The following is a 16634-nucleotide window of genomic DNA, read 5'->3' on the forward strand; positions in this document are numbered from 1 at the left end:
CCAGGCCTCAGCATGGGGGGCACAGGATGAACGCACAGCACCTCAGGGCACTGACTGTTTCCGGGTAACGAACCTATAGGTGGTTTCTTTTCCCCTTCTCTCTAAGCTTTAAAAATTGTCATTGTGATACGATAGAACTTTTCAGAATTTTAGATACAGTTTCTCTGTGTGAACAAGGCTTAGAGGATACTGTAGCTGACGGTCACAATGCTGTCTTGAATACACATATTGAAAAACCACTTAAGTATTAACCTTTGATTCTGAACCAAGATGGGCTTAACAGTGAGGACCTGCAGGGCGTGGCCGGCTGGAGCCCGTGGCCGGCTGGACCCCGTGGCCAGCAGCCGTGGCCGAGAGCACAATTTCAAAGGAGCGTTTCTGTCCCACTAACACTGTGTAAATATGTATGCCATCCAACTTTAATCAAATAAAATGTTTTGTTTCATGAGTCCCTTCATCTATATGACAAACAGCTTTAAGGAAAGAGGATCTCAGCTTGCAGAATGAGTAACGTTATTTAATTTCTAGATAAATACGTTCCATGCTTGGTGCGCTAATGCTGGCTGGATTTGGGAAGGTCAGTCATATACATGGAAATTCTTCCGCATTCACCTTAGAAGAGGGACATTTTTAGGCAAATAGAGTCTATGATATTTTCTTTCCACGCCACCCGCCCACTTGGTGTCTGGCCCTGCGTCCTCAAAGGCAGTGGCGGGCTGGTGTCCATGGAGAGGAGGCCTCTGCAGGACCACCAAGAAGGGGCTGTGGCCTGGGGTGGGCTCTTCTAGTGGCATGAAGGGCACCCTTTATTCATGAGAGCGTTTTGAGGCAGGAAGGGAGGCCCACCTCCCTCTCTCTCACACACACCTGACGCCCAGGTCTCAAAAAACAGCCCTTGCCCCTCTGTGCCAGGCATGTGGCTCTCTTGAGGTTCCCATCCTTTGTAGGGATGCTAAGAGCTGTGGGTCTTGGCTGGTGCCATGGGTCTTACCCCCGGCTGCACAGAACAGCTGGACGCTGCAGGTCCATCCTAGCTCCACATGAACCTGGTCACTTAAGTGACAGGCTGGGGTGCGGGGAGGGGGAGGCCGGGGTGTGACCACCAGTTTCAATTCTGCTTTCTCTAGCTCCCTGAGTCAGCCACCGGTGCACTGGCTGCTGGTTTGCGCGACCCCTCTCTGTCGGTAGGACACAAACATCCTCTGCTCCGTCCTGCTGGGAATCCCGGGTCCCAGCCGCAGCGTCAGGGTCGGCTTTGTTTGTGACCTGGTTCGTCCTTAGGAGGAGAGCTGGCGAGGTGCCAGGGAATGTAGGATTTGCTAATGAAATGTTTCAAAAAAGGTGGCTTTTTTTGTGTTGTCAGACATCAGGAAACAGGTAAAGGCTGTGACCTTTGGGCCAGTCAAATGAATCTACAGAGATTAAAGGAGGATTGTGGAGTGGAAACCAAAAAAAGCCAAACATAGAGGAATCCGTTTACCCTTCCAGCCACGTATTTCACTGTTGCCGAACCTTTATTAAAATGCTTCTCTCAAAGGAAAAATCGTACGGCTTTTTCAGGCTTTAAAACCCCAGGCTGCATGTCTAAAGGTCACTTGGCAAAGAGCACAAATCCGATGGTAAAGTGCAGGGTGCAGAGGGGTGAGCCTCCCGTCCAGCACCAAAGCGGCCTCTGGCGGGCTCATCCCTCCCAGAAAACTTGGGTTCTGCACAAAGTTGGTGTGAGAAGAAGAGTTCTTCAGATATTTTGAAATTAACATGTTTCATTTGTATGAAATAGCCCAACCCTCCTTGGGGAACAGGTGCTAAATATGGCATTCATACAGCCAGCCCTATGGGGGAGTTTTAGATTGGATCAGAATGGTGGTCTGGTACATGTCATCCAGGACCTCCCACCCATCCACCCAGCCATCTACACATCCATCTACCCCTCCACCCACCCATTCACTCATCCATTCCTCCATTCATCCATCCACCCATGCATCCATCCATCCACACATCCATCTATCCCTCCACCCACCCATCCACTCATCCATTCCTGTATCCATCCATTTATCATCCATCCGTCCATCCATCCATGTATCCATCCATTCATCCATCCATCCATCCATCCATCCATCCATCCATCCATCCATCCATGCATCCATCCATCCACACATCCATCCATCCATCCATCCATCCACACATCCATCCATCCATCCACACATCCATTCATCCATCCACACATCCATCTATCCATCCACCCATGCATCTATCCATCCACCCATGCATCTATCCATCCACACATCCATCTATCCACACATCCATCTATCCATCCACACATCCATCTATCCATCCACCCATGCATCCATCCATCCACCCATGCATCCATCCATCCACACATCCATCCACACATCCATCCATCCATCCACACATCCATCTATCCATCCACCCATGCATCCAACCATCCACGCATCCATCTATCCCTCCACCCACCCATCCACTCATCCATTCCTGTATCCATCCATTTATCATCCATCCGTCCATCCATCCATGTATCCATCCATTCATCCATGCAGCCATCCATCCATCCATACTTCCATCCACCCATGCATCCATCTATCCATGCACCTATCTATCCACTCATCCATTCATCCATCCCTCCATCCAGCCATAGCCTACCTTCACATCCATTCACCCATCTACACATCCATCCATCACCTCCACACCCCACCATCAACCCATCCACCCACACACCACCCATTCATTCATCCATCCATCACATACCCACCCACTTGTCTACTCATCCATCCATCATCAACCCATCCATTCACCCATCCATTCACCTATCCATTCATCTATCCACCCCTCCATCCTTCTATCATCCAGCCATCACCTGCCTGCCCATCGATCCAACTATCCATTCATTCACCCACCCAAGCATAAACAACCATCTATCCACCCAGCCATCTACTCACCAATTTTCCGTTACCCTCCCTTTCTCCCTTTCTTCTTCCTTTTGTCCATCCACACATCCATCCATTTACCCACCCATCTATCCAACTCTCCATTCATCCATTTATTCATCCAACCATCTACCACCCATCCATCAACCCACCCAAGCATTCATCAGTCTATCCCTTTCTCTCTCTCCTGCCCTTTTCTCTCTCCTTTCATTCATCCCTCCTTCCTCCTGTCCATCCATGCAGCCTTCCATCCATCCATTCATCCCTTATCTATCCACCCATCTATCCATCCACCCCCCTTCACCCACCCATTCATTCATCCATCTGTAAACATATATTAAATGCACTGTCTTCCAGGTACCAGGCCTGTTCCGGACACTGGCATAAGTAAGTGAGACTAACTCAATTCCTGCTGGAAAAGACACAATGAACTGTCTGCCTTCAACATGACACCTGCTGGGGAAGACCTGGGGAGAATAGGGGTTTTGAGGAACACTGGCCAAGGGCCAGAACCCAGAAGCTGGGGTGGGGGCAGACTTCCAGAGGCGATGACACGGCATAGGAGCAAGTGGGTGAAGCTGGGAAAGTGCATGGTGGGAGCAGAAAGAAGGTAGTTCCAGATGAGAGAACAAGAGGAAGGACAAGAGGATGGAAGGAGAGTGAAGGCTGGGAGAGAGTCTGAAGGACCAGGAGTGTCTCAGGTGCCCAGATGCCCAGGTGGGATGGACCTGCTCTCTCTAATGCCCTGGGGAAGCCACCACAACCTGGGCGCACATTGTCTCACAGCTCTGGAGGCCGTAAGGTTGAAATCCTGGTATGGGCAGGGTTGGCTCCTGTTGGAGGCTCCGGGCAGCATCTGTTCTGTGTGTGTCTCCAGCTCCCTGGTGATGCTGGCAGCCCCCGTGAGCCTTGGTTTTCAGGCACATCTCTCGACGTCTGCCTCTGTTATCACTTGGCTGTCCTGTCCTGGGCTCTGTCTCACTGTCTGTCTCCTCCCCTTCCGAGGACACCAGTTGTTGGATTTAGGGTCTCAGTGTCTCTGCCCTCCTCTCATAGGGTCCCCCTCACACTGGCTTTAGGGCCCACCCTGCTTCCGTATGACCTTGTCTCATCTAACTGCATCTGCAACAACCTTGTTTTCAAATAAGGAGCCAGGACTTCACTTTTCTCGGGGGACACAATTCAACCTTTCACACCGCCTCACCAGCCAGAGCCGTGGCTCTCGGGCCCTTCCTGCCGTGAGTGCTCACTCAGTGCTGGCCTTCCTGCTGCTCCCAGTTTTGGCTTTTATGGACACTGCACAGGCCTCTCGATGTGTCCATATGCTGATCTCTGTCAGGCACGCAGAGAATTGTGGGACTTGTGATCATGTCTCTTAGGTTGGAATCCTGTAGACTCTTGAGTGGAGATTGTTGTGCTCCTGATCACTGGGACTCAGAGGAGAAAACCAGGAGAGAGCAAGAAACAGGCCAACAGAGGGAAGAGGTTGGAGCAGGCGCGGTTGCAGGCGGGGCCCAGCCCATCCTCATGGGGACTCTGGACATGCATCAGACTGCAGGTCGGGATGGGGGCTTTGCTCTAAAGATGGTCAGGGTCTGGCCCTGGGCCACCCTGGCACAGGCTTCAATCCCGGGGCCCCGGACAAGGGTCCAGCTGCCCAAGGCCAGCCCTGGGGGCTTCAGGTGTCAGCTGTTAGGGCGGCACCTCCTGCGGTGGCAGGGGGGAGTCGTGGCCACCCCTCAGAGTAACGGGCATCCTAAGTGACAACGGGGAGGGTGGGGGGTGGCAGTAAGGCTGGAGGCAGGTTCAGCCCTCGTGGGCAGCACAGCACTTTTCCTGCCACGGGGCTCTCTCACCCACCTGAAAGGTGCGAATATCCTTCCCGTCCACACGCAGCCACACAGGGGCTCAGCTTCTGAAAGCCCAGCTGCTGTGATGGGTGTGTGCCGTGACATTACATGGTGGTTGACTGCATTTCCATGACAACTGGTGAGGTTGGGCCTCTTTTCATAGGTTTGTTGGCCATGTGGGCATTTTCTCTTGCTGGCACTCATTCAAGGTTTCTGTCCACTTTTCTGATGGGGTGTCTGCCTCTTCCTTACGGACTTGTGGAGTTCTTCCTACTCTCAGGGCGTACACGCCCCTCCCTCACCTGCTCCCTCAGGCACTCCTGAGTAAATCACTCGGCACGAGGACCCCGTGTGCACCTGCACTATGCTTTCTGGTTGTCTGCAGAGCCCGCAAGCTCGCCAGGGGCCAGCAGGCATGGGCTGGCACCATGTGGGGTGGGCAGGGCCTGTTTAGTCCTGGAGCACCATCAACCTGGAGTGCTCCTGTGCCATCCACAACTCACACACTGGAGAGGCGGCACCCCACATGCGGGCCCTCACTCCTCCCTGCTCGGGGACTGCTATGCCTTTGTTTTGGGGACTGGGGAAGGGTCTCAGCTGGTTGTTCCCCCAGCGTCCTGATCCCGGGTCCCCATGCCACCAGTCCCTGCAGACCCCACACCTCTGAGAAAAGCTTCAGTGCCATGGGCCTAGGCGGGACCACCACCCGCTCAGCAAAGCCCAACTGTGTCTGTGGCCAGTAGCCATCTGGGCCAGTCCCTGCGGCTGAGCTGCTGGGACCACAGGCAGAGGAGACCCACCTGCCCCCAAGCCCACCTCTCCAATCGCTAGGACTTAATAGTCACGCGTGATGGTGTCGGAGTCCTTCAAGTCTCAGTGCACATAGTATCCGCCTCGGCCCCCAGGCCTGCGTGGCCAGCAGAGATGCCCTCCATGATGCGCAGTACCTCCACCTGCTGCTGGGCACAAAGCCCTCGGTGTGGGGAAGGGGGTGCCCTGGGGCGGTTCAGGGCCAGGCTGCAGATGGGCTGGCGGGAATGACACTTGTCCTGTCACAGGGGGTGACTGCCATCCTATCACAGGTCAGCTAAGGGTATTGCTGTTTATTCCAAGCACTGGAATAACCCTGGGGTTTCCCGGGGCTGTGGCCTGATCTCTTGGTATCTAGAAGAGTCCTTTAGGGTACAGAGTGACAAAAGAACCTTGGACTGAGGGCCAGGAGCCACTAAGATCCGGGGTGGGGTTTTCAGGAGGCTCTGGGGCTGGACAGCGGCAGTGGTCAGGCAGTGTGGTTGGAGTCTGGACACATGGGGAGCCCATGGGAATGCAGGTGGGCAGGTGAGGGGCGAGGGGAGGGTGGTGCAGGATGGCACCGAGGTCCAGCCTGAGCAAGTGGGCACGACGTAAAGTAGGTGCCACAACCTGCCACAGGGACCCTGCAGGAGTGGGGACCTGTGTGAGGGTCACCATTGCACCCAACATAGCATGGGAGCCCAGGGAAGGGGGAATAGGCCACACCCAGCACACCCGTGTGGGAGCCTGGGAGGGGGATGGGTCACACACACCCAGCACACCAGTGTGGGAGCCCGGGAGGGGGAATAGGTCACACCCAGCATACCCGTGTGGGAGCCTGGGAGGGGGAATAGGTCACACCCAGCACACCCGTGTGGGAGCCCGGGAGGGGGAATAGGCCACACCCAGCACACCCGTGTGGGAGCCTGGGAGGGGATGGGTCACACCCAGCACACCCGTGTGGGAGCCTGGGAGGGGGAATAGGTCACACCCAGCACACCCGTGTGGGAGCCGGGGAGGGGGAGTAGGTCACACCCAGCACACCCGTGTGGGAGCCTGGGAGGGGGATGGGTCACACCCAGCACACCCGTGTGGGAGCCGGGGAGGAGGATGGGTCACACCCAGCACACCTGTGTGGGAGCCGGGGAGGGGGATGGGTCACACCCAGCACACCCGTGTAGGAGCCCGGGGAGGTGGGGACAGGTCACACCCAGCACACCCGTGTGGGAGCCTGGGAGGGGGAATAGGTCACACCCAGCACACCCATGTGGGAGCCTGGGAGGGGGACGGGTCACACCCAGCACACCCATGTGTGAGCCCGGGGAGGGGGGGACCAGGCACACCTGCACAGGAGCGTAGTGGAGGTGTTACCTCTAGGTTTTGGAGGAGGCTGGAAGGAGAGATGTGCCAAGAGGCCTCAGGTGTGGAAGCCTTGCTGTGAGTGGGCTGGGGTGGGGTGGAAGCTGACCTCAGGGTGTGAGCAGGTGACCTGGGCCCAGCCGAAATGAGGCAAGGAGGCTGAGGCAGCGTTTCCACTGTGGATGTCTTTATTGTGCCTAGAGATCCATAAGATGCTGACTAGAGAGAGGTGAACAGGGACAACACCCGGGGTGCTACATGGAGCCCCTCCCCAGAAGGCGGTGGGGAAGCCACCCTCTGTGCTAACCGCAGCCGCCTCGCAGTTCACAGGCTGACGGCTCCCGCCGAGCGTCACCGTCCAGTCCCTGGAGCCCTCGTCCACTTGCAGGGATGTGACTGGCCCTGCACGGCCCCTGCCCCCGGGCAACACGCAGGCAGCCCTATCTTGACCTGTGAATTCAAAATACAACGCCCACTTTCCCGTCGCGAGCGAGGGCAGCGTGCGTGGAAAGGTGGGGCTTGGCCGACCTCCCTCATCAGTGCCGCTGACTGTTCTTGTAAACAAGACCTGCAACATCGGCAAACAGACTCGCGGGCGTCGCATTCTCGAATTTGTTTTGATTCACAGGTAAATATGATTTTAAAAAGCCATTTCCGAACATAAAAACTGTTGTTATTGATGTGACATGCACCTGAGAAAAATAAAATTCCAGTGGGGTGCCTCGTTGAAGGTCACGGCTCAAGGCCAGGCAGAGTGTGGCCTGCAGGCTGCCTGCGAGGGAGCCCTGCATGCGTCCTGGTGTAGGGTGTGCTCCTGTGAGGGTTCTGCCCATGTGTCCTGGGGTGGGACACGCTCCTGTGAGGGGTCTGCATGTGTCCTGGGGTGGGACACGCTCCTGTGAGGGGTCTGCCCATGCGTCCTGGTGTAGGGTGTGCTCCTGTGAGGAGTCTGCCCATGTGTCCTGGGGTGGGACATGCTCCTGTGAGGGTTCTGCCTATGCGTCCTGGTGTAGGGTGTGCTTCTGTGAGGGGTCTGCCCATGTGTCCTGGAGTGGGACACGCTCCTGTGAGGGGTCTGCCCATGTGTCCTGGGGCAGGACACGCTCCTGTGAGGGGTCTGCATGTGTCCTGGGGCAGGACACGCTCCTGTGAGGGGTCTGCATGTGTCCTGGGGTGGGACACACTCCTGTGAGAGGTCTGCAGGCGTCCTGGGGCAGGACACGCTCCTGTGAGGGGTCTGCATGTGTCCTGGGGCAGGACACGCTCCTGTGAGGGGTCTGCAGGCGTCCTGGGGCAGGACACGCTCCTGTGAGGGGTCTGCATGCGTCCTGGGGCAGGACATGCTCCTGTGAGGGGTCTGCATGTGTCCTGGGGTGGGACACACTCCTGTGAGAGGTCTGCAGGCGTCCTGGGGCAGGATACGCTCCTGTGAGGGGTCTGCATGTGTCCTGGGGTGGGACACGCTCCTATGAGGGGTCTGCAGGTGTCCCGGGATAGGACACGCTCCTTTGAGGGGTCTGCAGGCGTCCTGGGGCAGGACACGCTCCTGTGAGAGGTCTGCAGGCGTCTCGGGGCAGGACACACTCCTGTGAGGGGTCTCCAGGCGTCCCGGGATAGGACACGCTCCTGTGAGGGGTCTGCATGCGTCTCGGGGCAGGACACGCTCCTGTGAGGGGTCTGCATGTGTCCCGGGATAGGACACGCTCCTGTGAGGGGTCTGCATGCGTCCCGGGGTAGGACACTCCTCTGTGAGGGCTACACCGCAAGGACCCACAGATGGCCCAAGTGGCAGTAGCCTGAGCTGGTTTCAAGGAGTTTTATTTCTCTCTACTGCAAGAACATAAACAGAATTTCCTGGTGAGACACACCAGGACCCCACCCTCCAATGCCTCGGAACAGACTCTGTGTGCAATGTGTCAACTGAACCCTCAATTTACAGCCTCTGCTGGGAGCCGAGCAACAGGGCAACAGGAGAGGGCTGCAGGAGCTCGTGCTTTCTTCCAGTTCACCTTCTGCACAGCTAAGCAAAGCAGGATGCACGGCTTCTTAACACAGCGACATTCCGGGTGGGTGTGTCCACAAGGATGGGGATCCCCGCCTGAGGACACAGTGCCCCGGGCAGCCTCGGAGCTGGGAGCCGGGGCAGGGAGGGAGCCTCACACAAAGGGCAGGAAGGTGGGCGTTTTACTGCCCTGCAGGGGCAGGAATGGGGCGGACCGCACTGCACAGATCTACGTCGTTATTACAGCAACACAAGACACGGCGAGATGCGCTCCCGGCACGGAAAGGTGTCAACAGTCAGAGAGGAGCCTTCGCTTTGCTTTTTGCTTTTGGTAGAGGTTGGAGAGAAGTTGCCTCCTGCTCTTGAAGCTCAGATTTCCTTGGCTTGTTGGCGTCTCTCCCACGGCGGGACGATCTCCCGGGGTCTTTGTCTCTGCTCCTTCTACACCTTGAGCCAGTGGCGGAGCTGGAAAGAAAACAGGTTTATTCAGAAACAGACAGTGCGGCTGCTTGGAGAGGGGCAGCCCCGGGCCAACGCCCATCTCTTGTGGCTGGGACCAGTCGCCGGCAGTGAGCAGACAGCTTGCAGCCTCCTGACCACAAGCCCTGGGAGAGCGGGGGGCACGTGGGGGACCCGGGTCACCGTGCTCCTGACAGGCACCAGGGATCCGAAGCCTCGCTCACTTCTGTAAATGAATTATTACTGGTTTTTAAAAAGCAGTGAGACTGTGTTTGCCGTGGTGGGTGTGGTGGCCTCTGGGGCGTATTTGAGCTCAGCTGCTGGGTCCGAGAGATGCTGGGCACTCCCAATTTGGGGCTGGCTCCAGACTGCACCCCAGTGACTTGTGTGTGATGTGGTGATGTCACCTCTCCCCCATGTCCCCGCCACCTTCCTGGGGGCCTCGGATGCTTTGGCAGAGTGAGATCCTGCCTCTGCAGCTCTGTCTCGCTCTCGGTGACCCCGGCGGGCGCAAGAGCAGGGCGTGCTGACTGCTTAGGGGCTGACAAGAGCAGCTCTTTAGATGGCTGGCAAATGTCACTGCCCGCTGTCTTGCAACAGAGTTCAGCCTATTTCTGAGCAGAAGCCTCTTGATAGCATGAAATGGCAAGAAGTGTGCTTCACAAACATTTCCAAATGGCCAAGCAGGGCTTGCTTCTGACAAAACCACACTGGCCACGGAAAGCCACTGAAGCTACCACTGGCCACACCACAGGCTCCTTCGGCCGCTCCACGGAGAGCCTGCAGGGGCCTCTGCAACCTGGCTGGGATCACACGGCAGCCACAGCAGATGCCAGCACAGGCAGCATCCAGGCGAGGCTCGGGGCTCCGTGAAGGCCGCTGGGGGCAGGGAGCCTGGCCAGGACCCACAGCAAGGGGCAGTTCAGTGGTCACAGCCCTGGAGCAGAGGCTCTGGGTGGGAGCCCTGCCTCAGCCCAGTGATGAGGACTCCAGCTGTGAACCTTCCGCCCCCAGGAGAAGCCATTCTCTGTCCTGCCCTCTGACAGAAGCAGAAGGTCCCGCTCTGGAGGGAGGTGTGCCTGGGGAACCCCCAGATTCCCACAGAGTAAGATCAAGCCATAAATGCAAAATAACGACCAGAAACAAGACAGCACCCATTCTGAGTGAGTCCCCAGAAAGCAGACCTCCACCTGCCCCCAGAGGACCAGACCGGTTGCAGCAGATTACAGGACAGCCACACAGGGGGCTCTCGACAAAGTGACACTCGTACAGAATGTCACGAGAAACAGCAGAGCACACGCGCGGCTTCAGGAGACGAAGAAGAAAAGGGGGCGGCTGGGAATGCAGAGCACGGGAAGGGGCGGGGGAGGCAGAACCCGCAGCGCTGAGCTGTGGTTTGTTTACTCGACAGACAGTCAGCGACCAGTCACGGTGGGCGAACTGTAGCTATGAACAACAACACTTCTGATCTAGATGGAGTAACAGGGGCTGAATTTACCCTACTGTCCAAAACAACCCCCAGATAAACAAAATACATGCACCAATGACCTTCCAGACACTGGACACCACGGCGTAAGGGTCAGTGGTCCCTGAGGGAAGCAGAAGGAGGGCCCCCGACCAGAAGGGCCCCCTCCACCACCCTGCTCGCTGCCTCTAGGGAGTTTCTAGACTGCAGCACAGGGAAGGCGCAGCCTGGTGGACTCCCTGAGCGGAGAGGCTGGAAACAGAGGTGGCCGCAGCTTAGAGGCCAGAGCGCCAGAGAGGAGACCCTGGACAGTGCCCCGACCGCCGCTGAGGGTTCGGCAGAGCACATCCCATGTGCGTGAGGAGGCTGGGGAAGAACTACCGACAGAACCAGAGAGAAGGAACCACCTCTGATGCCCACACGGGGCTGGGCACAGTCCCTGCTCCCCCAGCCAGGAAAGACAGCAGCGTTCTCGGGGCTTCGCATGGAGCGTGCATAACGTCTCGCCTCAGCAGGGGTCAGTTAGGGCTACACCGAGTGCTGAAGCCAAATAACACCCTGGGAACCTAGAAATGTTTAGAGATGTGACAAAACGGGACCATAAGAAGGGCGAGGGAAAGATCGAGCTAGACTCAGGGGCAGACGGTGTGGGCAGCTTCCAGTGTCTGGTTCTCCTGCTGTGGGCTCACAGGGTCTGCTTGTCACAGAGACAAATCAATCATTTAAACGTGGCCACCTGTGGATTAATGATAAGAGCGTGCTGCTCAACTGTGCACCTGAGATTCAAATGAAAACAATTCCCGGGGGCAAAGTGGACACACCAGAGCCTCACAGCAGAAGCAGAGGCAGCAGGCAATCTTCCGACACGCGGCTGCAAAATTCACAGAATGACGCGATTTTTGAGTCTGCAGATCTGGATACACAACATATCCAGAGAGGATAAGAAAAAGAAGAAACCCAGGTCCCCACACTTCACAGTGAACCTGCAACATGAAAAGCACAGGAAACTCGGCCGTGTGCAGGGGTGAGGACAGAGCACTGGAAACTCGGCCGCGTGCAGGGGTGAGGGCAGAGCACAGGAAACTCAGCCACATGCAGGGGTGAGGCAGGGGTGAGGACGGAGCACGGGAAACTCGGCCGCGTGCAGGGGTGAGGGCAGAGCACAGGAAACTCAGCCACATGCAGGGGTGAGGCAGGGGTGAGGACGGAGCACGGGAAACTCGGCCGCGTGCAGGGGTGAGGGCAGAGCACAGGAAACTCAGCCACATGCAGGGGTGAGGCAGGGGTGAGGACAGAGCACGGGAAACTCGGCCGCGTGCAGGGGTGAGGGCAGAGCACAGGAAACTCAGCCACATGCAGGGGTGAGGCAGGGGTGAGGACGGAGCACGGGAAACTCGGCCACGTGCAGGGGTGAGGACAGAGCACAGGAAACTCAGCCACATGCAGGGGTGAGGCAGGGGTGAGGACAGAGCACGGGAAACTCGGCCGCGTGCAGGGGTGAGGTAGGGGTGAGGACAGAGCACAGGAAACTCAGCCACATGCAGGGGTGAGGCAGGGGTGAGGATGGAGCACGGGAAACTCGGCTGTGTGCAGGGGTGAGGCAGGGGTGAGGACGGAGCATGGGAAACAGCCGTGTGCAGGGGTGAGGCAGGGGTGAGGACAGAGCACAGGAAACAGCCACGTGCCGGGGTGAGGACGGCACACAGGAAACTCAGCTGTGTGCAGGGGTGAGGACAGAGCACAGGAAATTCGGCCGCGTGCAGGGGTGAGGACGGAGCACGGGAAACTCGGCCACGTGCAGGGGTAAGGCAGGGGTGAGGACGGAGCACGGGAAACTCAGCCGCATGCAGGGGTGAGGCGGAGTGAGGACGGAGCACAGGAAACTCAGCCGCGTGCAGGGGTGAGGACAGAGGGCACAGCACAGAATGGCTCACGAGTCCGTAGGTCTCAGCACAGCCACAGAACACTGATGCCTCCAAAATGCTGATAGTCGCTGTCAGGCTAGGACCCAGAGGCCACCACAGTGCTTTCGTGAATGAGAGCAACGTAAAGACGTTCACAAACACCAACAGTGAACAGGCTGGCAAGAGACCTCCTCTAAGGAACATCTGAAGGGTGCTTTTTGAAAAGCAAAAAAGTGGTCCCAGCAGAAAATAAGTCTATAGCCAAGGTATGGGCCTCAGCAAACGCCAAGCATGCACATTAGTCCAAGGAACACGGTGAGTCCGTGCAAAATAACAGCAACGAGAACAACAGTGTCTAATCTGCGGGTTAAAAAGACAGAAATGGATTCGAACAATCACAGCATATTCATCAGTAGAAGGAAGATTTAAGTCCTCGTAATGGGACAGGGTTACGATACGGTTTAACTGTAGAGTTTAAGTGAAAAATGTACAGGACAACCTCAAGAGTAGCTATTAGAAGAACAGAATAAGGCTGGGCACAGCGGCTGCAAGGCAGAGGTGGTGGATCACTCAAAGTCAGCAGTTCAAGACCAGCCTGGCCAACATGGCAAAACCCTGTCTTTACTAAAAATACAAATATTATCCAGGCATGGTGGCGGGTGCCTGTAATCCCAGCTACTCGAGAGGCTGAGGCAGGAGAATCGCTTGAACCTGGGAGGTGGAGGTTGCAGTGAGTGGAGATCACGCTACTTCACTCCAGTCTGGGTGACAGAGCAAGACTCCATCTCAAAAAAAAAAAAAAAAAAAAAGTAGAAAGAAATAAACAGAATAAGAAAAATGAATAAACCCAAAAATCAATCTATAAAAAGACAATAAAGGAGAAAAATAAACACTAAAAAATGGGATGAATAGAATTGAAAGACAGTAGAATTAATTTCAAATATATCAATAATCACAACAAATGTAAATGGATTGATCTGCCCAATTGTCAGAGTGAAAAATTCTAGGTGTTTGCTGGGTGTGCAAAAGACACTTAAATCTTAAGATCACTGCAGAGCTGAAAGTTAACAGATTGCAAAAGATATTTCTGGCAAACTCAAAAGACACCTGGTGCAGCTACAGTCATCCCAGACAAATCAGACTTTACGTTCAAAAGCTTCATTAGGGAGTGAAGATGGGTTCACATCACCAGGAAGATATAATCATCGTAGACATGGATCGACCACAGGTGACAGCCTCAGCCTACAGAGAGCAAATCCTGATAGAACTGCAGGGAACAGCAGACGAACATGCTATCGAGGTAGAATATGCCACAGGCACCTCTCAATTCCTCATGGTCAAGCACCGCTAAAATGGACAGAGGGTAACACGACAGACAAGCCTATTCAAATGGACGGGAGCAGAACCGTGTATCGATCACGAGAGAACACGTTCATCTAAAAGACGTGCAACGTTTGTCACAGTTGGTCAGGTACAAGGCCCTAAAGGAGTCTCAATACATTTTAAATAATAGGTATCATATGTGTTTGAGAACAACAAAACGAATTCGGAAATTAGCCACAAAAAGATGAATAAGACATCTGCATATATCTGGCAACTTAAAAACGGACTTTCAAGCAAGTTATGAGTTGACAAACCCACCATGGAAATTAAAGTTACTTAGAACTAAAAGGTAAAGAAAGTATTATGTAAAATGTGGAGTGCAACACATGAAGTATTTTGAGGAAAAATCATAGCCTTGAATGCTTACATTGGAAGAGAACAAAGGATGATAATTAATCTAAGGTCCAAATTGAAAAGTTAGCAGAACTACAACAGAGTAGATCCAGGAAAGCAGAGGAAGAAACAATAAACCCAGGAGCTGAGGTTAATGCGACAGGAAGCAGAGCAAGAGTCCCACACGAAGTCAAAGTTGGATATCTGAGAAGACTAGCGAGATCCTCTACAAAGTGCAAGACCCCCAGCTGTAGGACTCTCAGAGGAGAGAGGCTCTCATGGAGCTGGACCAGAGGCCAGTGGGGAGGCGCTGGGGTCCCCTGGACAGATGGGTGTGAAGCCTGGATGCTCCTCCTGTGTTTGCAGCAGGCGAGTCACTGGGAGGACGGAGGGAAGGGTGCCAAGGGAGGGAGGCCAAGCCCACACCAGAACCGGGACTTGTAGGGAGGAGGAACAAGGAAAGCTGTGCTCCTTGCTGAGGTCCTCATGTGTGAACTCATGAGACCCCTGCTGGGAGGACTGTTTACCAGGAGGAGGCACAGAGAGGTGGCCAGAGGGAAGAGGCAGCCCCGAGGTGGGGCCGAGGTGCCCTCCACACCACCCTTCTATGCCCTTTGCTGTGCATGGGACTCTGCTGCCAGCATTTGTGTGACGTTAGTGCCTGGAATCAGGTCCGGGCTGAGGCCGCTCCGGGGTGGAGAGGACAGTGCCATGGGCCCAGGGCACAGACCGGGCTCCTCTCCTGCCGGCCAGCTCTGTGATGGTGGGCACGTTCCCAGGCCTCTCTGGGCCTCAGGGGCCTTGTGTAGAGAGAGTGGCGGGCTGCCTTTCAGGGCTGTGGGAGGAAAACCTCTGTGCCCCCAGGAATGCACATGCTTCACGGCAGGTCATGAACACGCGTGATGTGCGCACACTCCTGGATGGCTCCCAGGGTGCAAGAAAGACCTGGTGTGACCATCCTCTCACCGGGAGCCTGCCCCAGGCTCCCCGGGCCTCTCCCGGTCCCTCCAGGGCTCCCTGTGGCTCCCCATGGCTAGGCCCAGACTTCCCCTCCTGGCCAACTCCCGGCACTCTCCCTGGTGCCCCTGTGAGATGGGCAGGTCCCTTGCTGGTCCTTAAGCTGGCTTAGCTGGCCCTGCAGTGTGCTGCTCCCATGTCTGGGATGTGCCCAGGCCTTTGCAGGGATCGTGCGTACTGCAGGCATCTGCGCAGATGCTCCTCCCGGGGCCCCCCGTGTCACGCACCCCCTCCCAGGTGCACGCCTCCACTGTCACCTGCCACTGCTGCCTGCCTGTCCTCATGGAGCGCATGCTGACTGAGTGCTGCGTACACCAGTCTCGTCTACACCAGCCTTGTCTACGTCAGCCTTGGAGCCCTCTGGGGGCTGCAGGAGTAGCTGGGGCAAAGAACACCTTGCTTGGGACCATTCTGAATTCCCCGAGAGAGGCCCGGGGGGGCTGTGACCTCACCGTGAACTGGCGCACCTCCCCTCTGTCCAGCAGCTCGCGGTCCTTCTCGGGTGCGATGGCGTAGGCCAGTTTCTGAAAGACAAGGAGAGTGTGGGGGCCAGTGCAGACCAGCACCCACCCACCAGCACCCACTGCTGACTCACACTGCCAGCACCCGCACCTTCCAGCAGCCTCAACGCCTGCCAGTGCCCACCCGCCAGTGTCCACACCACCCTCGCCCACCACTGACCCACTGCCAGTGCCCACACCGACCTGACACCAGTCAGGCCTGGAAGCTGACGTCCTGATGGTCCCCTTAAATGAAATAAAACCTCTCTCACTTGAAATAAAACGTGGTCCCTGAGTGGCTGTTTCTAAGCCACCACATGCCCTGGTGGGCAGCCTTGGGGCCGCCTGTGGCTGACACATTCCAGGACCCTTGCCTTTTGTCCCCTGTGGCTCCTGGGAGAGTGACCACTGGGCCTGCCTTCCTTCCACTGTCCGCTGCGGCAGTTCCCGGGGCCTGGACGGTACCGAGTCCTCCCAGAGCAGGTGGTATCTTCGGGGGCTCACACTCGGGGGCCTGGATACCTGTGTCTGGATCTCTGAGGCCAGATGACTTCTCTCAGGGACCCCTGGGTGTGGCCCTAGCCCACGTCATCACCACAGTCCACCTGTACCCGGCCCAGCTGCT

General features: G+C 56.2%; 1 protein-coding gene across 1 annotated transcript in view; it reads right to left on the reverse strand.

Annotated features, from left to right (window-relative positions):
• Nucleotides 1-8707: 8707 nt before the first annotated feature.
• The window catches only part of SLC6A3 (solute carrier family 6 member 3), a 49307-nt gene continuing 41380 nt past the window's right edge, over nucleotides 8708-16634 (reverse strand). The window contains exons 14-15 of the mRNA XM_021675413.2: nucleotides 15962-16033; nucleotides 8708-9413 (exon numbers count right to left, since the gene is read on the reverse strand). Of these exons, the coding sequence (XP_021531088.2) occupies nucleotides 9390-9413; nucleotides 15962-16033 (96 nt within the window). The 3' untranslated portion in view covers nucleotides 8708-9389. The remainder of the gene's footprint in view (nucleotides 9414-15961; nucleotides 16034-16634) is intronic.

Source organism: Aotus nancymaae, unplaced genomic scaffold (genome assembly GCF_030222135.1).
Source record: "Aotus nancymaae isolate 86718 unplaced genomic scaffold, 86718_ANA_hifiasm-v0.15.2.pri h1tg000014l, whole genome shotgun sequence".
Lineage (NCBI taxonomy): Eukaryota > Metazoa > Chordata > Mammalia > Primates > Aotidae > Aotus > Aotus nancymaae.